The sequence below is a fragment of the Balaenoptera physalus genome (genome assembly GCF_965194825.1).
Source record: "Balaenoptera physalus genome assembly, chromosome: 16".
In the NCBI taxonomy this organism is placed as follows: Eukaryota; Metazoa; Chordata; class Mammalia; order Artiodactyla; family Balaenopteridae; genus Balaenoptera; species Balaenoptera physalus.
The window spans coordinates 53,919,913-53,947,310 of NC_138898.1; the positions used below are offsets into that span (position 1 = coordinate 53,919,913).

A 27,398-nucleotide genomic window follows, 5' to 3' on the forward strand; every position below is an offset into this window, starting at 1 on the left:
GGCCGGCCGGCGGAGCTCTCAGGGACGCAGGGAGGCCAGGTTGGCAGCAGCCACTCTCTCTGCGGCTGCACGTGGGAGATGGAAAGCAGAAGGCTGACTCAAACCCTCCAAGACAGGTTGGCACCAATCCAGGTACGGACGCTTTAGCTACAAGGGATGCTGGGAAATGTAGTTCGGTGCCAAACAGCCAATGGGAGATCTCCAGGCGCCGCGGTTGGGGCGGAGCAGGGCTGGGGCTCGACCGGAAGTGGGCCTTCTACGGACCGGAAGGTCTGTGAGAGGCCGACGCAGTTTCCGACCCAGCCGCTGGGGTCTATCAAGAAACTGCGGTGGCGGCGAGGTGGTGGTAGGTCGTGGTTTCTGTCGGCTCTAGGGTCCTGTTACAGCCGTCCCTTTCGGCAGGGGCGGCCTTTCGGTCAGAGCCGGGCGAAGCTCCCCTCCCGTCTTGGCCAACCTCTACACAGCGGTCTGGACCGGCCATCTTATTTTCTCAGGAATTCTAGCTGTCCATCTCCCGTTACCGTCCTCAATTCGTCTTTTCTTTCTGCATTGTTCCCATACTCGGTTCATTCTCCAGTGAGGCAGTGATCAGGAATTGGGGCCACACAAGAGCAGGGATTGCCTTATTCTTCTATGTAAACGCCAGCCTCAGGCAGGATGACTAAAGTGAAAATATGAGTTCTGTTTCTTAACGGTAACTATAGGTGACTCACTCAGCTGTGATCTAAAACATCTTATAAAGAGAGTGTGTGGCAGGGGCTTCCCTGGTGGCGCAGTGGTTAAGAGTCCACCTGCTAATGCAGGGGACACGAATTTGAGCCCTGGTCCGAGAAGATCCCACATGCGGCGGAACACCTAAGCCCGTGTGCCACAGCTACTGAGCCTGCGCTCTAGAGCTCCTGAGCCACAACTACTGAAGTCCTCGTGCGTAGAGCCCGTGCTCCTCAACAAGAGAAGACAGCGTAATGAGAAGCCCACACACCGCAATGAAGCGTAGCCCCTGCTCAGCACAGCTAGAGAAAGCTCTTGCGCAGCTACGAAGACCCAACACAGCAATCAATCAATCAATCAATCAATCAATAAATAAGAAAGAAAGAAAGAAAAAACTGTGGCAACAAAACTTAAAAAAAAAACAAAACGAATACCTGTCTTTCCAGACATCAAAATTACGGAAAAAAAACCTTTATAATCAAAGCAGTGTAGTTTGAACTATGCGTGAATAAATAGAACAGTATAGCCAAAATTGATCTGAATATATGTCGACCTGTATGCAAGGATAGCATTTAACTTGGTGCTAGCAGAAATTGTCTATTCTTCTGGGAAAAAAGACTCTTGTCTTTACACTACATACAAAAAGATGGAATTTAATAGCCAATGAAAGAACACTTAAGAGAAGGTTAAGTTTAATTTTGAGGCAAAATAGGAAACTGAGGTGCCTTAAAGTAAAATATAAGCTTGTGTGACTGTATTTAAAAAAAAACTTTAGAAAACAATATTAATAAAATCAAGCAGTAGACTGGGACATAATTGTAGAAGATAAACCAGATAAAGACTAAGGCATTCCCAGCATACAAAGAGCTCCTGCTAACTGACCAAAGACTAAGGCAAAAGCTATGAAGTCATTCCGAACAGGAGGAAAACTAAATGATCATTAACATTTGAAAAGATGCTTAGTGGGAATTCCCTGGTGTTTCAGTCGTTAGGAGTCTGTGCTTCCACTGCAGTGGGCATGGGTTCCATCCCTGGTTGGGGAACTAAGATCCTGCATGCCCCTTCATGCAGTGCGGCAGAAAGAAAGAAAGAGAAAGGGAGGAAGGGAGAAAAGGAAGGGAAGGAAGGAAAGAAAAGAAAGAATGAAAAGATGCATAGCCACTTTGGAAACAGTTTGGCAGTCTTTCAAAATGTTAACATAGAATTACTATAGGATCCAACAATTCCATTCCTAGGTATAAACCCAAGAGAAGTGAAAACTTGTACCTGAATAGCAGCATTATTCATAATAGCTGAAAAGTAGAAACAACCTGTCTATTGAACAGATTAACAAGATATAGTATATCCATATAATGGGTTATTAGTTAGCAGTAAAAAAGGAACAAAGCAGTGATACATGCTGCAACATGGATGAACTTTGAAACATTGTGCTAAGCCAAAGAACCCGGTGACACAAGACTTTGTGTGATTCTTATGTGAAATGTCCAGAATAGGCAAATCCATAGAGAGAAAAAGGTTAGTGGTTGCCAGGGGCCGGGGGCAGACGGGAATAGCAAGTGAATGCTGAGCGGTGCAGGGTTTGTTTTGGGGGTGATAAAAATGTTCTGGAATTAGTGGTGATGTTTGTACACATGGTGGATATACTAAAAACCACTTAGTTGTGTATTTAAAAGGGTGAATTTTATGCTATGAGAATTATATCTCAATTAAAAAAAGACCACCAGACAGGGAAAATTACGTCCTACAAATACAAATGTTTAGTATGTAAAATATCTATGAAGAAGTACTACAGACAACTAACTTCAAAATCTAGAGTCCACATGGCAAGTAGTTAAAGGACCTGTACCATTTTTATAGACTTGATGGAAGCAATTTTCACATGTTGAAGTATAGGGAAGTCATTCTGGCTTATACGTGATTTGGCTTGACCTTTATACTAACTAGAACAGGCCTGTCTTATGGCCTGTCAAACATACATTATACATCTGCTTTAACCATTTGAAAAAAGAAAAAGGAATACAGTTACTAGATTGTTTAGAATGTCCACTTTGAAGATAGGGATAAATGCCCCCCCTTCCCTGCCCCCATGATGCCAATGCTGGTACTCCTTTGAAGATGAAGTTCTCTTCCCAGACACCAAGGTCATGCTAACTAGCTGTGTGCATGCTGATCTGTCCCTTTTGAAACCTTGAAGGAATGTACCTCTGTCATGTTTGATGTTTCTTCTTTGTTCTGACAAGATATAAAACTGTGGTTCAGGTATCCAAAATAGAGCCAGGTGGGACTTGTCTGGTGGTCCAGTGGGTAAGACTCCACCCTCCCAATGCAAGGGGCCTGGGTTTGATCCCTGTTTGGGGAACTAAATCCTGCATGCATGCTGCAACTAAGAAGCCTGCATGCTGCAAGTAAAGATCCAGTGCAGCCAAAATAAATTAAAAAATAAATATTAAAAGAAAAATAGAGCCAGGTGGCAATTGAGATGTAGTTTCAGACATGTGCCTGCATCATTGAGACCCTGAATTTTCTGAACTGTATCAAACTCAAGGATACCACAAGCCATTTTCAAAACAGTATCTGCTATAGCTGCCAGCTGCAACCTAATGGTCCAACGTTTCCCCTTGTAACTTTGCAACTATTTTGGACCCCAACCAGTCCATACTTAAAAAGCACTCTTACTTCTTGCCAGCTTCAATTGTAGTTCTTTTTTTTTAAATTTTTTTAATTTTTGGCTGCATTGAGTCTTTGTTGCTGCATGCGGGCTTTCTCTAGTTGTGGCGAGCAGGGCTACTCTTTGTTGCAGTGCGCGGGCTTCTCATTGCGGTGGCTTCTCTTGTTGTAGAGTATGGGCTCTAGGCACGCGAGCTTCAGTAGTTGTGGTACACGGGCTGTAGAGCGCAGGCTCAGTAGTTGTGGCGCACGGGCTTAGTTGCTCCACAGCATGTGGGATCTTCCCGGAGCAGGGCTCGAACCCGTGTCCCCTGCATTGGCAGGCAGATTCTTAACCACTGCGCCACCAGGGAAGTCCTCAATTGTAGTTCTTGACAAACAACATATGTAGCTTTGCGGTTTTTGCCTGTACGAGCCTCCCCCATTTTGTAGTCTGATGGAACACAGTTCAGGTGCTTCTTAAATCTGTATCTTCCAGGCTGTAGTCCTCAGTTTGGCTTGAATAAAACTCTTTTCTATTACTATTATAGTTGTTTATCAAATATGTGTGTTGACAGAATGAAGCAAAAAAGTAGAAATACACATGGAAAAATTCATAGCCTCAGCAGGTAATTAAATAAATTAAAACACAGGTAAAACCTCATTACATCTCTATTATATCAGCAAAAATTTTAAACGGCAAACATTGCTTTGGGCATAAAACATTCTTTCCAAAATATTGTATGGCCAACTACTGCAAGTGTTATCAATTAGCTCACATTCTGGAACAATTTTAGGAATAACAGGAGAAAAAATATGTGTATGGGGAGGAGGTGGCAAAAAATGTACACCAAAAAATAAAATATATATATATATGTATACACCAAGCTGTTTCTGGAACGATAGCAAGGGAGAATTGGCAACAACAAATGGCCAACCGTAGGGAACGGCTAAACAAATAGGGAACATGAGCTGTGCCAGCATGTGGATTATGCATGTAGAACAAAGCTCCATGAAGAAAGCGAAGCATGTGTTTTGTGCTCTGATCAACAACCATGGAGAACCTAAGTCCAATCTAGGCTGTAGTGTGAAGATGGGAAGAGAAGTTGGGGTAGGAGGAGTTTGGGGTTCAATCTTCATTTGATCCTCCTTTTTTCTTTCCTTTTTTTTTTCTTGGCCGTGCCATGTGGCATGCTGGATCTTAGTTCCCCAACCAGGGATCAAACTCATGCCCCCTGCAGTGGAAGCATGGAGCCCTAACCACTGGACTGCTAGGGAATTCCCAATCCTCCTTTTCTCTTACATCCCTCTCTATGTCTCTTTATTGTTTGTGTGTGTGTGTGTGTGTGTGTGTGGCAATTTTTTTAAATTGAAGGATAGTTGATTTACACTGTTGTGCTAATTTCTGCTGTACAGCAGTGTGACTCAGTTATACACATATATATTCTTTTTAAAATATTCTTTTCCATTATGGTTTATCCCAGGAGATTGGATATAGTTCCCTGTGCTATACAGTAGGACCTTGTTGTTTATCCATTCTAAATGTAATAGTTTGCATCTGCTAACCCCAAACTCCTAGTCCATCCCTCTCCCTCCCCCCTCTCTTTATGTCTCTTTAAATGGAGGATGATAGAGGGACATCTGTGAACTAAAACACCTAATATTCCACAGGCCCACAGATTTGCAGATATAGCTCGTTACAGAATAATCTGACACTTGGGATGTGTGTCAAATGTTTTTCCATGACAGCAGCCCCATCTCTTTCTTGGTCTCCTGTAGGGAAGTGGGATCTCACAGTAATCAACCGAGTGACAACAAATGCAGTTACAACTACATTTTCTAATGGATTTATTTATGGGGCCCAGCCAATAATTCTAAGAACCACAGTTCATTAATACAGGTACAAAAGTGATTTATAATAATCCAGTCTGCTTGTTTTTTCCTAAGGCTTCCTAAGTCCTCAAGACAGGGAGGATATCCCATAAATCAACTTGATTTAAACTTCCTCTCTGTCTCCCTTTGCTTCATCTCTCATTCTTTCTCTAATCTTCCTCTCTCCACTGTCTTATCTCCTTCTGACTATTCATAGGACAGATATTTAGTCTGGCCATAAAGTTATGTGTTAAGGATATTTTTCCAAGTGATTTGTCTTAGCCATTAGTATAATATCCCTGAAGTTCTAACAAGGCAGCTCCTCAAAGACTAGCTCACTAGCTAGGTAGTAGCTCTATCGATAGAAACTTGATAGGTGAATCGTATAAAATCCTCAAAACCCTAAAGTGTCTTGTTTCTCTTCCTTTGGGAGGTGAGGATAATCAGAGCAGTTTTTGGAGATGCAGGCAGGTTGACTCTGATTATAGCCTGCCAACAGGAAAATGTTGAAAGACGGGAATTGGGTTAACCCAGTGCACTAACCCCCAGTTCCAGAAAAACAGGAGAAATCTGGAGAAAAACTAGGAGCATATAGGGACTTCCCTGGTGGCGCAGTGGTTAAGAATCCGCCTACCAATGCAGGGGACACGGGTTCCAGCCCTGCTCCGGGAAGACTCCACATGCCATGAAGCAACTAAGCCCGTGCACCATAACTACTGAGCCTGCACTCTAGAGCCCACGAGCCACAACAACTGAAGCCCATGCGCCTAGAGCCCATGCTCCGCAACAAAAGAAGCCACCGCAATGAGAAGCCCGTGCACCACAACGAACAGTAGCCCCCACTTGCCACAACTAGAGAAAGCCTGTGTGCAGCAACGAAGACCCAATGCAGCCATAAATAAATAAATAAATAAATAAATGTATTTTTTAAAAAAAAGTTTAAAAAATAAACAAAACTAGGAGCATATAGAGGTGTCATCCTTCTTCCCTCTAAGCAAACAGAATATTACTGGGCAGTATCCATAATGTGAATGCACAGAAGGTCACTTTTTTTTTTTTAATTATTTATTTTATTTATTTATTTATTTTGGCTGCGGTGGGTCTTCGTTGCTGCGCACAGGCTTTCTCTAGTTGTGGCGAGCGGGGGCTACTCTTCATTGCGGTGCACGGGCTTCTCATTGCGGTGGCTTCTCTTGTTGCAGAGCATGGGCTCTAGGCACGTGGGCTTCCGTAGTTGTGGCTCGTGGGCTCTAGAGCGCAGGCTCAGTAGTTGTGGCGCACGGGCTTAGTTGCTCCGCGGCAAGTGGGATCTTCCCGGACCAGGGCTCGAACCCGTGTCCCCTGCGTTGGCAGGGGGATTCTTAGCCACTGCGCCACCAGGGAAGCCCCAGAAGGTCACTTTTAAATGCACACACCTGACAGTGTAACATCAAACAGATGAACATTCTACGAAAATTCAGTTCTTCCATCAATTTAATATTCCAGGAAGACAGAATGGATAACTTTTATTGCCTGGGCATTTAACAGTAATGCAATATATGATCAAAACAAATTCTAGTGCTTTAGAGTTCCAGCCTTTGCTGAAATGATTAGTCCTTTAGATCTATAGAAAAAATATACTACAGAGAATACCATCTTATATACCAGACTCTTTGTAATAAAAGGCTTTGTTAGTACCCGCAGGCTTAATCATTGACTCTGTTAAAAATGATTTCTTTTTTAAAGTTTTTTTTTAAAAATTATTTATTTATTTATTTTTGGCTGTGTCGGGCCTTCGTTGCTGCGTGCGGGCTTTTCTCTAGTTGTGGTGAGCGGGGGCTACTCTTCTTTGCGGTGCATGGGCTTCTCATCGCGGTGGCTTCTCTTGTTGCGGAGCACGGGCTCTAGGCGCATGGGCTTCAGTAGTTGTGGCTTGCAGGCTCTAGAGCGCAGGCTCAGTAGTTGTGGCGCACGGGCTTAGTTGCTCCGCGGCAAGTGGGATCTTCCCGGACCAGGGCTTTAACCCGTGTCCCCTGCATTGGCAGGCGGGTTTTCAACCACTGCGCCACCAGGGAAGCCCTAAAAATGATTTCTGCTTCTAAGTGATTTTTCATCTTGAGACTTCAAAAGACATTTTTAACAATAAATGAGATAGAAATGCTCAACTAAAGGAAGTCATATTTGTAGCATTTAACTAATGGTCTCATACTGCTTCCTCTCCTCTTTTCTGAGTATAATTGGTAATTTTCACTTAGCCAAACTCAACTGTCTTATAGCTTTCTGATTTCCACTGCAACCTTGGAGAATATAACCAAAACTATGGATCTTATTAATAGTAGTTTAGACACCCACTAGAGAAAACAATACAAGGAAAGTCGTCTTAATCTCACCCTATAAAAGCCCTCCTACCCCTGGCAGAGTCTCAAAATGGTTCATCCCGTCTCCTCGGTGGATACTAAAATCTTTCACTGTTGCCCTGTAGGCCGACATTCTCTTCCTGCTTCCCTGTACCCTAAACTCTGATGCTCTATGGTGGCTCCAGCATGATATGGACTGACATCGGCATGGTTTTGGTCTATGTAATGACTTATTGAAGGCATTCATGTGATTTTTTTCAAGGTCTTTTTCTGTCCATAAACGATTTTTTTTCCCTTACCACCTACTCTAATCTAGCTGAGAAGTCTTGATAGTTTAATGGGTTTTATTACAGATTCACAAAATAATCTCTCAGTTTCCTGAAGTGATAAAGGTATAGCTGTTTTTACTCACTCTTCCAGTTCTCAGGCAAATAGAAACTGCAGACATATACAGGGTTTGGTCAAATATCAAAGCGTAGTGGCTCAAAAGTATTTTTTCCTACTTATAATCAGCAAGTCATTCTAGGCAGAATTCTTCTCTATTCCATAGCTTTATGGTAATTAACTAAAATAAAAACATGGAACTAAACACACAGTAAATGTATAATAAATATTATTATTATATATTATACTCATTATAGTTTACTTGTTAATAAGAACAAGAACATTGGATTTCAATCATGACTTTAACTCTACTTCCTGTGAATGATAACAAGCCACTTAACCTCTATTTGGCCGCCCTGAAACACTTTACTAGCTCTCCCTGACAGCACAATGAAGTCCAAATTCCTATGCATAGTGCATAAGGCTCTTGACAATATGAGTCTTGAGTTTCCATTCTCATACCACACTGACATACCATCAAAAACCCATCAAGCGCTTTAAACTGTAAATCTCATGCTGCTTCATATTGTGACACTTCATATGCCATTCTTCACTTAAAAAGCCTTTTCACCACTCCTTTTCAAAATAATTCTTAGTCATTAAGACTCACTTAAAATACTCTGTGAAATTCTCTCAGAATCCTCTATTCAGTTACTACTTGTAATATGCTCACATATTGTTCCAATATATATTTATATTTTAGTACCTATGTTGCTCTGGGCTTATACATTTACTGTTCAGATCCTTACTACAGTTAAGGTTTTCACTAAAAGGCAGAAATTTTATCTTGCTCTCTCTGTAACCTCAGCAGCTGGTGCTGCTTTTAGCCCAAAATCAGTCCCCAAACACTGGTAGAAAAATAAGTAAATGAACAAAATGCATTAATTCCAGGCCTCAAAACTCTCATTTGTAAAATTAAAAAGTTATGGTTAATGATCATTTTTGTAAGCTCTATGATGTTATTATTCATAAATAATTTTATTTATAAAAAAAAAAAGGGAGGATAGAATGAGGGAACACATCCTTGCCATGGAGTCCTGAGGGAAAACGAGGGTGGGCTCTCTGTCTCAGGAGCATCTTAGGGTGCTAATTCATACAAGGATTTATTAAGCAACAGCTGTGTGCTTCCTTCTCTGAAATCCATGGCATGTCATCAATACATGTGTTCTCTTTACCCTTGGTTTACCAATATTTGTTTATCCAGCTTACTTCTGCTTCTGTTCCATAAGCTCCTTGAGCACAGGGCCTATTCTCTTATTGATTATATTCCCCACAGCAGCTGGAACCCAGTAGGTGTTCAATAATGACTGTTGAATGTATGGATTCAAGATACAGGGCAGGAGCCTGAAGAAAGATGCAAAGTGTTGGATATTCAGTGAGGCCCCTGGCCACCCACTGGATGGATATTCAGAGGATCCATGTTCTCTCCATCATGTGTCCTGGGGCTGAAGATAGGTTGAAGGGGCCCAGAGGAAAAGAAGCCAGTGGATGTTGAGATGTGGGATTTGGCTGTCACAGTGTAAAAGGAAATGTCCCCAGTCTTGTAGTTCAGGAAGATGCCCACATGCCTGGGGGGCTCCCTCATCCGGGTGGAGGGAAAGCTGGACGCCTGGCACTCATTTTACTTCATCATCATTTCTACCCAATAACCATTCTCTGGTGAGAGAGCCATATTCTCCTTGCTGCTCGTGGCTGCCTTGCAGACACCCAGGACCCACCCTGTCTTGTCTCCCACCTTCACTTCTCAGTAATGGCAGCTAGAGAGCAAACTCAGAGAGCCCAGGGCAATGATTCAGCTATAGAATCTTTCTGGACTAGCAGGTAGACGGTCCCACTTTTTTTCCAAGTCTCACACTCTTCAAGTCATCAGAGAAGATGAAAGATGAGGTTGGGGTGGGCAGCTTCTGCTTCCAGAATCACATTAACTGCAGAGAGAATTAGAATTCCTAGCTTGAGGTCCATGGGCAACATCCCCACAGGGTTCTCCCCACATCCAAGAAACGTGGACAGGGTCGTTCTTCTGGAATGCACCGGGGGACAGCACAGGGACCCAGCAGGCCAAGTCTACTTGCCTCAGGGTGCCTGACCACCAGTCAGTTCTGGAACTACAGAGAAAAGGAGATGGGAAAAATCCTGAGCATTCCCATTCAGAGGGCTAAATCTACCCTGGTCCCCACAACAAGGAAAGACAGTGACTCCCTCTCCCTGCTCAGGACATGGCTTCCTCTGCTTGGATATAACCCCATTCCTCTCTGGTACACAGGCCTGCCTTGGATACTCTGTGCTCTGGTGAGTTGACAGCCAACGACCCTGGCACAGAGCCTGTGAGGACTTGTCATGACTTTTCTCCCACCTTTGTTACAGGTGTTTTCTCTTTTCTAAATAATTCCCAGAAATTAACAGCACAAGGGAAAATTGCCGTAATCCCTGGCCAACACATACTACCACCACCGGACTCACCGTTGAACATTTCCATTTCTGAATGCAGGGTTTCTAAAAGGAGAAGGAGTTTGAGTTAGTTTCCCGGATAGGGACAGATCTGGGAGGGGCTGAAGGCAGAGTCAGAAAGGCCATGGGGGATGGAGAAGGGACACCAGGGGGCTCCAGGCTACGTGGCTCTCAGGGAGGAGGTGAGCAGGCGCCTCCCATCTTCCCACAAGCCCACCTACCCAAGAAGTGCCTCATGCGCTTCTCCACAAACTGTGATTTCTGGTAGAGCAGGTGGATCTTTTCTTTCACCTCTGGAGGGGTGGCCCACAGCTCAGGGACAGTCACCTTCTTGGCCCTAGAGACAAAAGATCGTTGGCCAAAGAGGACTGGAGCATGGGGGTAGCCCAAGGTCTCATGAGCTGGAAGGGAGGTGCAGCCTCCACAGGGCACACCCAGTCCAGCCTTGGCTTCGCAAAGAAAGTTCTCCCTGGGCTTCAAGTTCTAAACACTGGTCCTCAACTCTGGCCATGGATTGGCATCACCTGGGGGAGTTTTAAAAACCACTGATATCAAAATCACAGTGAGTTTTGATAATGGCCATAAAGTGGTACTGATGTTGAAATGCTCAGCCCAGAATTACCTATGTCAAATTAATTACACTTCCCTGAGTCTTTTTCTTTCTATTGAAATAAAAATGATATTAAGTGAGAAAAATAAACACAATGAGATACCACTTCACAGCCATTAGGATGGCTACTATTTAAAAAAAATAAAAAATAACAAGTGTTAGCAAGGATATGGAGAAATTGGAACCCTTGAGCATTGCTGGTGGGAATGTAAAATGGTGTAGACATCATGGGAGATAGTACTCTAGTTCCTCAAAAACCTAAACATAGAATTACTGTATGATACAGCAATTCCACTTCTGGGGATATACCCAAAAGAAGTGAAAGCAGGACTCAAACAAATATAGGTATGCCGATATTCATAGCAGCATCATTCACAGTAGCCAAAAGGTAGAAGCAACCTAGTATCCACGGATGGATGAATAGATAAACAAAATGTATATACACATGATGGAATATTATTCAGCCTTAAAAAGGAATGGAATTCTGGCACATTCTACAACATGAATGAACCTTGAAGACATTATGCTAAGTGAGGTAGGTCAGACACAAAAACACAATATTGTATGATTCCACTTATATGATGTAGTTAGAGTAGTCAGATTCATATAGACAGAGAGTAGAATGGTGGTTGCCAAGGGTTGGGGGAGGGGAGATTGGGGAGTTGTTTAATGGTAGGGAGTTTCCATTTGAGAAGATGAGAAAATTCTGGGGATGGATCATGGTGATGGTTGCACAACAATGCGAATGTACTTAAAGCCACTGAACTGTACATTTTTAAATGGTTAAAATGGTAAATTTTGTTATGTATATTTTACCACCAAAAAAATACTTTAAAAAATTGATGCCTGGGTTGTACTCCTGAAGATTCAGGTTTAATTTGTCTGGCGGGACCTGGATGTCAGGATTATGTAAAGCTCCCCCAGGCGATTGGAAGGTCCAGCCTCTTCCCCTCCCTTCCCCTCCCCTTCCCTCTCCTCCTCTTCCCTCCCTTCCCCTGCCTACTGGGCTTAGCAGATCCACTCCTGGAAAGTGCTTCCCTCGCTGTGGCCACAAGCACTCCTGCAGGAACAGTTTTCATAAGGCGAATTGCATGGGACACAGTCTGTTGGGGGGGGGGTTCTTATGAAGCCACCACCACACAACAGGCCATGTTCATTTGGTCCAGTCTTTGACCCCATGCTCCCCCTCCTGACTGTGCTCCCATTCTTGCTACACAAGTCCAGAAAGGCCTTCACCTTCGGAAGCTGCAGGAGAGGGGAGGACCCAGGGAGGAGCCACAGGCCCCGGGTTGGGATCATCTCCCTCCTAGGTCTGCCTCCCCAAATGCTTCCTGCAGGACACCCAAGGGATCATCAGGGGACCTCTTGGTACCTGTGCAGGGTGACTCCGATGTCCTAGGAGAGAAAAGAGGGAAGTTCTCTATTACCAGTCTCATAGGGGCTGTGCTGACTCCTGGCCTCTCCTCCTGGGCTCCCAGCCCCACAGTGTCAGCAAAAATGGGGCACCTCTCCCCAGTTCTAATTCTAATCTGCTGAGGTGGCACCCCTGCTGGGGCCTGCACATAACTGTACCCAAACTCTGCTGATCTCTTCTGGGAGATGTCACGGGATCCCCTAGATACTGGGCCATCCTGGGCTCCTGAGAATTCATTGAAGGGGCCTGGGCATTGTGGGTCACCAAGACCAAATCCCACCCCCGGCCCTAAGGGCCTTACCCACTGGCTTGGGCAGAGCTGATGGCAGTGCTGGGAGCCCATGTCACCCTACTGTGCACAGTGGATGGGGGAAGGCCAGACCCAGCCACACTTACCTTCATAAGCTCCCATTCCGGCTGGCACTGCTTGGCCTCCAGCTCCCCAATCAGCTTGTCGAGAAGGGCGATGTCCCTTGTCACCCGGGTGCCATATGTCTCCCTGACTTGGCCAATGGTCTGGCCCAGCTCCTCCAGACAGGCCACAAAGAGCTGCTCTTGCTGCTCTAAAAACTGGCATAACTGCTCCAACTGGTACTGGATTCTCTGCTTCTGGGTTTCAGCTTGTTTCTGGGGAACAGAAGTCAGGGAGGTGTAGGGGCCTATGCGGTGAGGTAGACGTGTGTGCCCAGGGAACCCGCAGAAGCCCACCTCCTGGAGGTGGGTAAGAGCAGGCTTCCTCAGCCTCTTGGAGGCCTGAATTCCAGAGTAGGAGGCAAAATGGGCTGGAACCTTCCAGAACAGGTTGGCTTTTGGAAAATGCCCTAAAACCTGGTAAAATAGATTGAATTGTGTCCCCTCCAAAATGTATGTGTTATAAGTCCTAACCCCAGTACCTGAGTGTATGATCTTATTTGGAAATAGGGTCATTGAGGATGCAATTAGTTAAGATGAGGTCGTGCTGGAGTGGGGTGGGCCACTGGAGTGGGGAAATTTGGACACAGATACATACACATGGAGAATGCCATGTAAAGAGACACAGGGGGAAGGAGACACCTAAAAGCTAAGGAGAGAGGCCTTGGAGCAGCCTTCCCTCACGGTCCTCAGAAGGAAGCAGCTCTGCCAACACCTTGCCTCCAGAACTGTGGGAGGCATACATTTCTGTGGTTTAAGCCGCCCAGTTTATGGTACTTTGTTAGGGCAGCCCCAGAACACTAAGATAACTGGTGTCACCTTCTTCCTTCCTTGAAAGGCAGCGTGAGGATTGCATATGTCTGGAGTCATAGACAAGGTCAGGACCACAAAGTCTCCAGGAGGGAGAGTTCTCTCCACTCCCCGACAGTCTCAGACTGCCCTGAAAGGGGTCAGTCAGTCCATCTATTTGAACGCAAGTGAACTTGACTTCCAATACTCTTGCACACGGGCCAACCATGACCTCTTCTGCCGTCCTCTTTCTCATCATCACTAAAAAGCTTCTGTGGACATGTGAAGTGGCTCTAGGGCATCTTTCCTTCCTCCAAGGAGGGAGAGGGCCCTTCAGATCTACTAGGACTGGACAGAAGAAATCTCATTTTTGGCTCAAAAGGACAGGATTAAGTCTTTAGTTCTTTTGAACCAAAAAAGTTTCTTCACCTTTTGTCGTTGTTGTTTTTAATATGGGCACATTCATTTATTAGCTAAACTGATACACAGTTAACAAAAAATACTAGTGGATAGAACTCTGGTGTAAATTCCAGAGAGCCCAGGGCCTCACAGGATGCTTCGCGGATGTTTGCCCGGCTCCTGTTCCCCCGCCCACCGTAGTCCCTTAGTCGACATTCGAGAGTGGTTCTGATGTTGCTTGGTATTTTCTTGTAATTAAGGAGTGAGACTATAAACTCGATGTGTGTGGAACCTCACTCCTTCCTCTGTGACATCAGCAACCCTGCTGAATCACGTCCTGGGTTTCCGGTGCGGAAGAGTGTTCTCTCAGTCTTTAGAATGCAGCACCACAGACATGCACCTGTGCATCTGGTCTGCACGAGTCACACTTTCTCCAACACTTTCTAAGTCTAGACCATCAACAAAACAATCAATCAAGGCTGGGCTGTGGCATTTGCCATTTCTGTGGTGTTGATATTCCCACCGTGGCCAGTTTCAAGTTTCCAATGTGATGTTCCTAAACATGGAGTCTGGAACACTTCTTGTTGTTGTTGATGGCAGTAACGTGGACTTTTTTTTAAGAGGACAGGTCAGTTGTCTCATTCAATGGCCTATATTCTAAAATTCTATAATTTTGCTCATGATTAAATTCAGGAGAAACATTTGGGGCAAGAATACCATAGACCTAATGCCATGCTCTTTCTAGCATACCCCACTGGGAGGCAAAGACTGTCCAGTTTGCCATCACCATTATAGTCATACTAGGATTGATGCTTGGTTAAGGAAGCGTCTACCAGATATCGCTACTGTAAATATATATTATTTCCTTTATAATTCCTAAGTAATTTGGGGAGTGGTACTTTGAGAGTGTGTAAATATCCCGTTCTCTAACGATTTTCTCTAAAAATTTTAGTATCTGTTGCTGATCCCTGTCGGTGTCAATTGTATAGTGGAAATTTTCTAATTCAATTATTCTTCTATACTTGTTTTATCTGGCTTTCTGCTATAAAGAAGAGCTTTCCCTACCCCTTCCCTATGATTAAAATTTTTTCTTTTAATTATTGAAAAAAGGAGGAGTAGAAGGCAAAGGCCTGAAAATAGCATCTCCTTTCCACAGAGCCCGTGACACTGTATCTTAAGGGAAGGCTGGACCCTCTTGTCTCCCTGGGTTTCCCTGAGCAGCCCAGGCTCCTGCCTCACCCTCCTTGGGGGGGCACCCCTGACCTCTGCTCCATCCACAAGTTCCAAGCCACCTGGGATTATAGGAAAGGGTTTTCATTTTACTACAACTCAAGAGTTTCCCAAAAGTCAGACCCCTGGACCAATGCCACCCTCCTCCCATTCTGCCCTTTGTTATCTTTGCCTGTTTCCCACTGCAGTGTGGTGGGTCCCTGAAGAAGTTTGGAACTCAGAGTGGGAGACAGGATCCAACCAACAGAAATGCACCAGACAGATCAAGGCTCTGTGGGTAGGCTCCTTCGCATGCAGGGAAAACAGGAGCAACTTAACGCATCCGAGTCTGGACAACAGCTTAACAGGAAGGCCACTAAGTTGTACTTACTGAAATCTGTGGCGTTGCAAAACCACAGTTTTAAAGAAAATGTCTACTTTAAGCATTTGAATTTTAAAAATCAACATGGTTTTTGTAAAGAAAAAAAAAGTACAATAGACCACAACAACAATTATAAAAACAATACAGAGGAGTATTTAAAGTTGAAAAGTCTCTCCTCTCCTTTCCTCAATCCCATTCCTCAGCTACAGCCACTGGCATTCGTTTCTCTAAACCATTTTGTGGTGAGTCTAAGAAAGCATGACAGGGTCCTGGGAGATGCCACTTCTTGCTGGAGGTGGTTTCCCTCGGGACAAGCTCATCCTTTGACACCTGTTATTCCCTGCCCCCCAAGAGCAGGTGATTCTAACTATGTGATCGGCTCTGCTTGCCTGTGAACCAGTACAGGACCTCAGGGACCCCTGCTCACTCTCGGTTCCCTCTCTCCTTCTGCAGGGGTGAATCCAGGCAAAGACTGGCCATAGACCACCCTAGCCTTACCAGGGAGTTTGCTGTCTTCTTATCCCCCTGAGATCTCTGCTCCTCTTCAGATTTTCTCAACTCCTTCAGATGCCCCAGCTGCTTCTGAATTTGTTCCTGGAAAAAAAGAGCACTTGTCAAAGCTTGAACTTGGCTCCTGCCATTTTGGTGCCAACTCTAGATGGGAAAACTTGCTTCAGGGAATAAAGCTGAGGGTGAGGCAGCCAAGAGCACAGGGAGAGGTACCCAGGAAAGAGGAAGAATGAATCCATCACACCAAAGGAAGCAGAGCCAAGAGGCAGTGAGAAAGATTTCTAATGACCTCTTGTGAGCACCTGGATTCAGCCATACCTGAAGCTAGATTCCCATAGACCTCTGAGCTACATGAACCAGTAAATCCCTCTTTGCTGGCTTGCTTTGTATTGTGTTTGCCATTTACAGCCCAAAGATGCTGGCCAATGCACCAGCTCCCAGGGTTTTGGGGGAAATGAAGCAAGCCCCGATGTGTTCAAGTGCCCAGCAGAGAAGAACCCCAAAGCAGGAAGCCCTACCTTGTATTCCAGGGCGGCCTCCTCGATGGGGCGAACCCGGTGGCCTCGGTGCTCCTGACTCAGCCCGCAGATGAGGCAGATGGGTTCCCCGTGGTCCTCGCAGAAGAGCAGCTGGACCTGCTTCATGTGACGCTCACACTGTGGCAGGGACTTGGGGCTCAGGCTGGCCATCTGCAGGCCCTCCTGCCACTCGAGGCTTCCATGGCTCTCCCCCGGGAGCAAGTCCTGGCACCGAGGGCAGCTGGATGAGTGGCCGCGTGAGGCCTCAGGATCCCTAGAAGCAACGGAGCAGCTGCAGGAAACATGCACGCAGCTGCCACCAACCGGGTCTCCTTCCTGGGCACGGCAAAGGGGACACACAGCCTTGTCCTGCGGCCTCCCTGGGGACATAGCAGTGGAAAAATCTCATGAGTGACAAACCCAAGATGTTACCAAGGAATGCTGCAAATCACAGCTTAGCGAGAGTCCGTGCCTGGGATACGTACATTCTCGGTTAGACTGAGGGCTCTCCCTAGCTTGTCCTCCCCCGACTTCCCTCCAGCGAGGTAGCAAAGGAGCCACTGGGACTGAGGGCTAAGGGCTAGATCTCATACCAGTCCTGAGGATTGGAATTCTTGGGCATTTATCCTAAAGAAAGGCCTTTTGCTACAAATTCTATGCCTTCCTCCTGCACGTACACTGATACAGGTGATATAAAGATAGTAAGACATTCTGACTGGTGTTTGCCACTTAACCACCACCTAGACTGCTCATAACTTGTGTAGAGCTCCCAAGGGATGATGACTTGCTCATGGCCAGACCCCCAGCCCCTAGCAGAATCCCTGGCATGTGGTGAGCATTTGGGAAGTGCGTGTTGAATGAAGGAATGAATGGGCCACTGCTCACATCCAGATTCAGGCAGCATGAAGTGAAAGTAAAGAAGGGGACTTTACAAGGCTGAAGGGTATAGCCCACCGTGATGACCTACAGCTGTGACCAGCTCTGCCCCAAGACCATAGCACAGATTCATAAAGCAGAAGTGACAGGAGATACAGGAGGAATAGAAACGTACTCAATCCACGAGTCCCCTCCTGCCACCTCCTCTCGCAGGGTCCCAGGAATTCATATCACATCTGCAAGTGAGACTGCGAGCTCCCCAGTGACCGTTTTCCCCTCCTTCCCTTGTGATAGCATTGATTGCTGTCCATATGGCTGTTCCCCGCCCCCCCCAAAAAACTACATTTCTTAGCCTCCCTTGCAGTTAGATGTGGTCATGTGACTCCAGACACACCTCACTTCATTGCACTTCACTTTATTGCCCTTCACAGACTTCATTTTTTACAAAATGAAGGTTTGTGGCAACCCTGTGTTGTCAGATGATGGTGAACATTTTTTAGCAATAAAGTTTTTTTTTTTTTTGCAATAAAGTATATTTAAGTTAAGGTAGGTACTTTTTTTTTTTAGACATAATGCTATTGCACACTTAATATAGATGATAGTATAGTATAAACATATGCACCGGGAAACCAGAAAATTCATGTGACTTGCTTTACTGCAATATTCGCTTTATTGCAGTGGTCTGGAACCAAACCCACGACGTGCCTGTACATTCTGGCCAAGAGGAAGTAAATGGAGGCATGACGAGCGGCATCTCGAAACTTCCGAAAACCTTCCCTAAGTGATACTATTCTCCTTTGTCCCTCCATCCTGCTGCCTGGAATGAGGATGCCACCATCTGAGACCACGACCTTGAGAGCAAACTCCGTAGAGCAGAAAAGCAGCAGGAGCTTGGGTTCCTGACCATGGGGTACCACATTTGTCCTGGACCACCTGTGTGTCATTTATGTGAAAGAGGAACAAATGTCTATCTTGTTTCAGTTATGTTATTTTGGCGTTTCTGTCATTCACAACCCATCACCATCCTAATTTCTGCCTCTTTAGTAAAAGAGACCTAGGACTTTAGCCAACAGCTCCCTCCCTGCTCAGAGAGAGGCGAATAGCAGAATCGCAGTCCCATGACATACTGCCATGAGGTATTGTGACAAGGTGATATTTGTACCCAGTCTTTCTCAGATGTTCAACCTGGGGTCCATGGAGCCCTTGGGAATTCTAAAGAAGGACTTTAGAGTGTCTAAGAACTAACTAACTGAAATGTTTGCAACATTTTATGAAAATGTGCAGATATGCATTTTTCAGAATTCAGAGCCTACATCAGATTCTCAAAGGGTGGAGGATCTCAAGGGGGACCCAGGGATCCAGTGAAATGAATACAGTGGGGATAAAAGCAGGTTTGCAGGGGGAAACCTGCAAAGGTCGTCATTCCTAAGGATGCCAGGTCTTCTGGATTCTGAGGTCCTTTCTTACCTGAAGATGGAGGGACTTCTGGATTTGAAGGATCATGGAGCGCACCACCTACCACCTCCTTCAAGGTCTTAGAGGTCTTTGGAGCCTCAGTTCCACTCTTCTCTGCAGGTACTGTGGACTCTGGATGCTCCCAGATCTTCTTTCCAGCCAATGATACACTGGAAAGTGTATTCCTGAGTGCTCCCCCCTCCAGAGTCATGGCGTGTTCTGGATTCCTGGAGCCTTTCTCTGCAGCCACAGTAGCCCCTGTGTTCAGAGTGGCTGCTGAGCCTGGATTCTCACTTCTCATTTTCTCTTGAAGCAGAAGAGTTTCTGGGTTGAGAGGTTCTGTCTCTCCTGGAGAAATGGTAAATTCAAGACTTTTGGGTCGCTTCTTTCCTGAAGGTAAATATGCTTCAGATATCTTAAATTCTTTCCTTCCCAGGGACCCAGCAAACGACCCACTGGAGAGCCCTTGGAGCCTTCCTGCAGAGCTGGCGTTCCTGCGCAGCCTGACCCCCACATTGCTCCCCTTCTCCCCCTGTGGCTTGCTGGGAAAGGGGCTTCTCTTGGAAGACAGAGTTGTGTTCCTGGCCCCTGGCTTGCCCTGCACATCTAGGCCCTCAGAGCCTTTCTGATCTCTCCGTTGGCCCAGAGGCTTCTTCTGGGGCCCCCTTCCAGCCTCAGGCTGGATGGGTGGTGGGCAGCCAGCCCCGTCACCACTTTGTTGCTGCTTGTCACCTTCCAGGCCATCTGGTATCTTCAGACTCTTGGCCTTAATCTCCCCAGAGGAACCAGACATTGCTGAACTGTCTGTGTCACTTCCTTTTACCTGACACCCTGAAAAGACAATGAGATGAAAAGGCATGAAAATGTCCGGTGCTCAGGTTCAAGGTTTGGGGGAAGGGAGAGAAGACAGAATCCCTTTGGAAATTAGAGAAGTTCAGGACATTCTAGACAACAGCAGTCAATTACCATTAAATAAGAACATACTAATTATCTGCTATCTTATTTCTGAAATAGTGCTTTTCAAACTTTTTAGGCAGGAGAGCTTGTTTCCAATATAAGGTCTTACATAGAATTCTTAATATATAAGTGAAAACCCTAGTTTATTGGTATACATTTGTGTGCGATTTACAGATCTACAAAGCTCACTTATCAGTCAATAAAGATCGGCACAAAAAATTGAAATTGGGGTCATGAAGGACAGTTAAAACTTCAGAAACTAATTTATTTTGGGTTTTTTTTCCCCCCTTTGGTTTCATGAAGTGAAGAAAATCCTAACTCAGATAAGTGTAAATGGTAATTTTTTTTAAAAGACAGCTTGCCTGGAAATTTCAGAACAATGTTTAATTAAACAGAAATGACAGGAAGGGCTGAATTCCAAGGTCTCCATAAAAAGGAGTTCAAGCATGAACTGTCACACTGATGGCCTCCAATATTTTAAAATTTGGTTAATGACTCATTTTAATATGAATTTGTTAGTTTTGTAAGTTAAACAATTAATAAAATTTGAATCAAGTATTTGCTAGCATTCTAAAGAATCCCTGAAATGTCTTCCTGGGATACAATTTGAAAACCACTACTTTAATAAAGAAATGAAAATAACCTATAATTAGCACCTTAATTTTTGGTTTGAAAAGCCCTTATTAAAATTATAGTTGCTTAAAACACTTTGCTATTGGCTTTCTAGGAAAAATATGTTATGAAAACTGGCTCAAGAACTGGTAAGAAATCCTGAAGAGATGAATAACCCTATTTTAAAATACAAAAAATTAATTTTAAAATTCTACTCATCAAATTACACCAGACTCAGATTACAGTTTAGCTTTATCACTCTTTCAAAGAGCAGAGAATTTTTATGTTATGTAAACTCTTCTACCTCATAGAAGCACATGCAAAGCATTCCTAATGTATTCTTAAAGTCTAGAAATAGAAGAAAAATTCAAACATCGAAAAATAGTTTTTTAAACTGATCACAGATTAGCCCCCCCACACCCCAAATCTCCAAAAAAAAGTCTTTAAAAGCAGAAATCAAATAGGCCACAGCCTTTTATCACAATGTAATAAAATCAGAAAGTTATGGCAAAAGAGTAGCAGAAGAAGGATAAGGAAGGAAAAAAGGAAAGAAAGATAAGATGAAGGAAGAAAGGAAGAGGGAGAGAGAGAAGGAAGGAGAGAAAGAAAGACAAAGAGGAAAGGAAGGAAGGAAAAGGAAAGGAAGGAGAAAGTCCTTTTAGAATTTTAAAATATCTTTGTAACATGTGTTAGAGAAAAACTCAAAACTGAAATGAGGTGGATAACAATGAGATTACCCATCAACCCTGTTGACAGGAGTGGTTAGTTTCTTGCTCACCCAAAGATACTCATCTGTAGGTAAGTGTTAATGACAAATGAAGTGAGGAATTCTCTACCAACAGGCATCCAGCTCCTGCCTTTCCTGATCCTGCCCCATAGTCAGAACCTCGTACTTCTGGGTTTTTTTTAAAAAAGCCATTGAGCCTTAGCTTTACTCCAGCTTCCAAGACCAGAGAGGGGGGAAAGGACTTGCTTGGCTGAAGTCACCGCGGTTGTTGCAGACCTCGGACTTCTAACCCCCAAGTCAGGACGCACTGGTCCGAACTGGTCCCTCTTGCACCTTCCACCCCACTCTGCAAACAGCCAGCAGTCGCAGTGGGAGAGGAGGGCGCGTGGGGCCGCTTACCTGGGCCGATTGCCCTGTTGAGCTCCTCTGCCAGAAGGTGCTGGTTGATGGCCCTCAGGACCTGCAGGGTCAGCCGCACGGCGTCCTCCTCCCCGTAGTGGGTGACCAACAGAGTGGCCAGCTTCACTGGCTTGGCTGTCTGGAGTTGGCCCCGGGGAATCCGGGAGTGCTCCTTCTCCAGGCTGGTGTTCTGCAGCTTGAACTTGAACTTCTCGAAGTCATAGGGCACCAGCTCTTCCAGGGAGTACAGCAGATGGTCACTACGGGTCTTGGCCATGGCGTTGACCAGGAGAGGCTGGAGGCAACTGTCTGGCTTCTGAGGGGAGAAACAGCTGTCTGTCCTGGAGCCCAGAGGGAGACGTAAGAAGCAGCTTGTGAAATAACGGAAAAGGCACAGGAAATGCTCTGTGTTTTGGTGGGAACTGAGACTAAGGCTGTGAGTGTGTCATTGTTGGTTTGTGTTCTCTTTCTTACAGATTCAGAGGCTTTTCCAGCTGGGAGGACTCAATGCCTTGTCAGACACGTGGTCGTCAGCACCCCAGCTCTCACTGACTTGGGCTGGACTGCAGAGTGGTGGATAAGTCTTTGAGGAAGGGTCTGGGATTGGATTCCAGATTCTGGATCTTTGGGCAGGAAGTCAGATGCTTCCCTCTCCCCTCCCAGGATACGGGGGTGGGGGTGGGGTGAACAGAGCCCCTGGTCCCATGCTGGAGAGAACCATGATGAAGGTCAGCCCCTCTGGCCAACTGCTCTCCTCCAGACTCTTGGGGTTTTATTGACCCTCTGGAGCCAATGACAGGGGGATGGGGAGCAGCAAATACAGCCCTGCAAGCTCTGCCCCTCCCTGCCCAAGAAGGCAGGTGAGGCCAGAAGGGCACCGCCAGGAGACAAGCCCTGGGGTCGCCCCTGTTGACTAGTTCCAGTTGTCTGGTTCTTCCAGCAACACAAAGGCCTCGAAATGCGACGCCTGGGGCCACCATCCTGATTTATTTGTCCCAGCACTAACTCTGCCGTGGCTTCCTGGGAGCAGACTCCGGAGGGAGGGTGTCATGCATGCATGTGTACTGAACACATGTTCTGGACCAGGATGCTGGAGAAACAAGGGTGAAAAAGGCATAGGCGTTCTTAGGGCTTGCAGCCCAGTATGCGGCCCCAGCGGTGGCTCCGAAGCTAATGGAGTTTGTATGGGGGGAGCTGACTGCTTCCTCCGTTAACTGCTGTGTCTTTCTGCTACATTGATTTTTATCCTCAACTTTTTGGTTCAAAATATTTCAAATCCACAGAAAATTTGAGAGCATAGTACAATGAACACTTATATACCCTTTACCTAAGTTCAGCAACCGTTTACATTTCATGTTTAGTGATTCTCTCTCACACATGCACACACTTTTTTGTTTTTTTGAAGCATTTCATAATAAATTGAAAACATATCAGATATCACTTCAAATACCCTAGCTATCCTAAATACTAAGAATGAGGATACAAGGATATTATTTTATTATTTATTTATTTAAATTTTATTTATTTATTTATTTTTGGCTGCCCCCACGCAGCTTGTCAGATCTTATTTCCCGACCAGGAATTGAACCCAGGCCCTCTGCAGTGAAAGTACCGAGTCCTAACCACTGGACCGCCAGGGAATTCCCAAGGATATTATTTTAAATAATCACAGTAGTATTATCACACTCAGGAAATTTAATGTTGTTACAATACTACAAGCTTTCCATAATCAAATTCCCCCATTGTCCTGATAATGTCTTTGACAGCTTTTTGTTTTTGTCCCAATCCAGGATCCAATCAGAGGTCCTGCATTGCCTTTAGTTGCCAAATCTCTGTAGTCTCCTTTTATCTAGAACACTTTCACATTCCCCCCACCTTTTAAAATTCTTCCAAGACATTAATGTTTTTGAGGGCTTCTCTGGTGGCGTAGTGGTTAAGAATCCTCCTGCCAACGCAGGGGACACGGGTTTGAGCCCTGGCCCGGGAAAATCCCACATGCCGCGGAGCAACTAAGCCGGTGCGCCCCAACTACTGAGCCTGCGCTCTAGAGCCCTTGAGCCACAGCTACTGAAGCCCAGGCGCCTAGAGCCCCGTGCTCCGCAGCAAGAGAAGCCACCGCAATGAGAAGCCCGCGCACCTCGACGAAGAGTAGCCCCCTGCTCGCTGCAACTAGAGAAAGCGCGCGCGGCAATGAAGACCCAACGCAGCCAAAAAATAAATTAAATAAATAAATAAATATAAAAAACAAAAAGTAAAGTGGGGACAGTGGGTGAAGTCTCAGACCTGGAGGTTTGCTTCGTCAAGCCCTCTTATTTAAAAAAAAAAAAAAAAAAGACATTACTGTTTTTGAAAAGTCCTTTCCAAGCACAGTGTCCCTCAATGTAGATTTGTGTGATTGTTTCCTCATTATTAGACTGAGGGTCCATCCACGCCTCCTTGAGATCTCTCCATTGTAAAAGGCCATTTTTTTCTTTGTAATTAATATGGAACCTTGGTGTGTGGAAAGGTCTCGCTCCCTCACAATCTTTCACCCCATGGTGTTAGCCTTCATTGATGATCCTTTCCTAAATCAGTTGCTAGAGTGGTGGTTGCAAAATGGTATTTCTATCACTTAGTTGACATCATTTGCATATCCTGGTTTAAACTTTCTGTCTTCCTCATGAAATGTTTGGCTTACAGATGTTTTGTTGGTAATACAATTACCCTTCAACGATGCTTACTCTGTGCTTTTTTTTTTTTTTTTTAGCTCTGTGCTTTATATCCATTATTCCCTAAAATCTCTGCAGTATCCCTTCAGTGCAGGATTCATCATCTCCATTTACAGCCGGGCTTAGAGACTTGCCCAGAGCCAGGGTTCAAACTCACTCTATTAACCACTTTGCAGTATTGTCTCCCTGCATGATGATACTTTGTTATTTTACTATTCATCACTAACCGTAGATGTCACCTTTTCAGCGACCAGCGAGGCTCAAAATGGGCCATGCTGACCATTCCCTCAGGTCAGTGACAGCATTCTGATGCCTGGCTGAACAAACAGCCCCTCTGTATGACCAACCTGGGATCAAGGCTTCCATGAGTTCTCGTTGGTTGAATTTATTTTATTGTCCGATTGGTCCATGGGCTTTATATCTTACAGAGTATTCAGTGTTTGGGGTTTAACAGCTGACAGCATCCAGTTTTCTGGATCCTGGTGAGAAAATAATACCCAAACCCAACAACTTCCCTAAAAAATGAATGAACCCAAATGCACCTTTATGGTGCAAATGTCAGATGTGTGAAATTCTCAGGTTGGGCCAGAAGGGTTTTAACTGGGGTTTCTCTGGGACCAGGACCTGTACAAGATTCCGGAAGGCAGTCTCCCACTGCTGAGACAGAAATGATGAAATCATGCAATGCCACAAAGCATCCTTCGTGTTCCTGGGATCTCTGACGCCGTCTTGTCTGGCCAGGAAACTCCTCTAAGCTAAGACTAAGGCAGCTACGACAGAATCGGGTAGGAAGTGGGGCTTTCCAGTCTACAGCAGGATATTTTGCAATTTCAGTGACACTTTTTGCAACAGGGGCAATTCTGAAGCAGGGACTTCTTGAAAGGCAGTGTTTTGTTGCCACTGAGGCCTTTCTAGGTCAAGAGAGGTTCACAAAACTTCCATTTTTTGAGGTTCCAGTGATTTAAAATGAAGAAATGTGAAAATAGGATTATAGTCCTTGGGATGCATTTTAAATGTTTGATTTAACAAGTAAAATGGATTGTTGATGAACTCTTCTTTCTTGTACCTCTGTGACTATACCTCTGTAACCTTCAAAGCAGATTTCAGTCTTGTACCTCTGTGCCTTTATTTGGGGACATGACAAATCTAAAACCAATGCAACTGCTGCAAAGGGTCCAACTTTTGCTCTCCTCCTAAGTGATGCACAGCTCAGACACCCGGATCTTTTCTCCATTCCTGGTCATCAGGGGTATCACTTTCTACCACATTCATTTTTGTATCATTTTGGGATTTTAAAATCAATATGTATTACTTTTATAATAAAAAAAGATAGTTTTAAAAAAGTATTTTATAATTAGCTTAGCTTCAAAGCTGATTTCAGTCCTGTCCCCGCAACCATCATGATAAAGGAGGTTTACTGTATTTGAATATAATACATATCTCTTATTAAGAGAATGGAAAGACCTGTTGAGAAGATCGTGGAAGAGTTCCTGTGTTAACCTGGAACTGAAAATAATGGATCCTACTGTGACCCAAACTCTCCCTCACCCACCAGTATATTGAATTTTAAGGGAGAAATCTGAGACTTTGAGAGGCTAACCATTCAAGTTCAAAGTGAATTTCCAGGCAATGAACTTCCCTCTGAGACACATACTGTAACTGTGGTCTCTGAGGGTGAACCAAATTCTGGACAACCTCCGACCCCCTGAGCAGAATGGGAAAGCAGGGAGAGGAAGCCAGCTTCCCAAAGTAGGTTGCGGTGGGTGGCTTTGACCTGTCCCAGGTGATGGAGTAGGGGTGTCAGAATAGGTCTCCAATCGGCTTACCAAATGAGAGCTTTGTTTGCACTATGGTAACCTTCAGCAAGAGGGTTTATAAGTTATAAAGTGCAGTACACATTATTCTGATTGTTAAATCTAGATGGAGAGTAAGTGGGTGTTCATTTTACTCTTTAAATTTTCCTATGTGTTTAAACTTTTTTTTTTTTTTTTTTTTTTTTTTTTTGGCCCGTTCGCGTGGCATGCGGGATCTGGGATCTTAGTTTTCCCGACCAGGGATGGAACCTGTACCCCCTGCAGTGGAAGCGGGGTCTTAACCATGGACCGCCAGGTAAGTCCCAACATTTTACAATTTTAAAAATTGAAAAAAAATTTTTTTTGTTCTACCAGTGTTTATATGGACCCTATTAGGAGGCTCGCCTTGATCATACAGTCCCTGACAGCCAAAGGCAACTGCTTTCCCTTCCCCGCACCCTTTGAGGTTCGGTTTACATAATCCTGCCCCTGCTCCCAACTTCCACCTCCCACTGGCAGAGCTGACCCCTCTTGCCTGGTGCTCCGGTCATTCCTGTTCACCACCTTGCAGTGAAACTGTTTATGAGTTTCGAAGCTGCCCGGAGTGGTGAGGAGATATGGGAATCCAAGATTTAGGACCTGTGTGACCTGGGCAAATTACTCGACCTCTCTGAACTTGTTTTCCTGTCTGTCAAACGGGTCGTTTCTGGAATTAAATGAGATAATGATTGCAAGCGCGCCTGGCACCGTGGGAGAAGTGCCAGCTTCATTCTTTGGTGTCCAGCGCCTGGCACGTCGTGGGTGGTGTCTACGGAGGTGGGCAGGAGCTGTTTGTCTGCGGGAAGAACGGCCCCAGGATAAAGGGGAAGTGTCTGCGCAGGGCAACGACAGGCGGGCAGGCGCTGGGGTGGAGACCCGCCCGGCACACCGTCCCTGCCGGGACCCCGCGGGGCCTGCCGGAGGGAGGGAAAAGTCCGAGACGCGCGACTCACCCCGGGGTCTGTACCCGCGGCGTCGGCATTTGTGCGATGACTCTCTGAACTACATCTCCCAGGAGGCTCCAGGAGTATGAAGAGCCGATCGGAGAGCGGGTGGGCGGGCCCTCCGGCACCTACGTCTATAAGGGGGCGCTGGGCTGAGCCGCCGTTGATAAGATTGGCAACCGCAATGGCCTATAGCTGCTTCCGGCCCGAGCGGCCGCACTCCAGGCGCGGAGCAGGAGCGGCCGAAGC

The 27,398-nt window shown here is 45.3% G+C and overlaps 1 protein-coding gene and 1 long non-coding RNA gene across 4 annotated transcripts; one reads left to right on the forward strand and one right to left on the reverse strand.

Moving 5' to 3' along the window:
- The first annotated feature begins 1 nt into the window (after position 1).
- LOC309644783 lies at positions 2-18,483 on the forward strand. The gene is made up of 2 exons (XR_014254606.1): positions 2-132; positions 18,194-18,483. It is a non-coding gene; the product is annotated as an uncharacterized lncRNA (long non-coding RNA).
- Positions 6,165-25,815, reverse strand: MEFV (MEFV innate immunity regulator, pyrin). Of its 3 annotated transcripts, none has more exons than XM_082428704.1 (9): positions 21,666-25,815; positions 18,983-19,801; positions 16,640-17,019; positions 16,110-16,205; positions 12,818-13,048; positions 12,380-12,402; positions 10,619-10,734; positions 10,410-10,442; positions 6,165-9,874 (listed from the first exon to the last, which is right to left on the reverse strand). In XM_082428704.1, exons 1-9 carry the CDS (start codon positions 21,940-21,942, stop codon positions 9,816-9,818), a joined length of 2,034 nt encoding a protein of 677 aa, XP_082284830.1. In that variant the 5' UTR covers positions 21,943-25,815; the 3' UTR covers positions 6,165-9,815. The 3 variants fall into 3 exon arrangements, with proteins under 3 accessions (XP_082284830.1, XP_082284831.1, XP_082284829.1); XM_082428705.1 differs by having other exon boundaries at positions 6,165-10,054; XM_082428703.1 differs by having other exon boundaries at positions 6,165-10,442.
- Between the last annotated feature and the right edge of the window lie 1,583 nt (positions 25,816-27,398).

Excerpts from the sequence above, each read along its gene's own strand:
- MEFV (XM_082428703.1), bottom strand. The coding sequence starts at position 21,942 with ATGGCCAAGACCCGTAGTGACCATCTGCTGTACTCCCTGGAAGAGCTG. Across the intron at positions 13,049-16,109 it reads AGAAGACAGCAAACTCCCTG|AAACAAGCTGAAACCCAGAA; the intron begins GTAAGGCTAGGG and ends TCTGTTCCCCAG. Across the intron at positions 12,403-12,817 it reads CGGAATGGGAGCTTATGAAG|GACATCGGAGTCACCCTGCA; the intron begins GTAAGTGTGGCT and ends TTTCTCTCCTAG.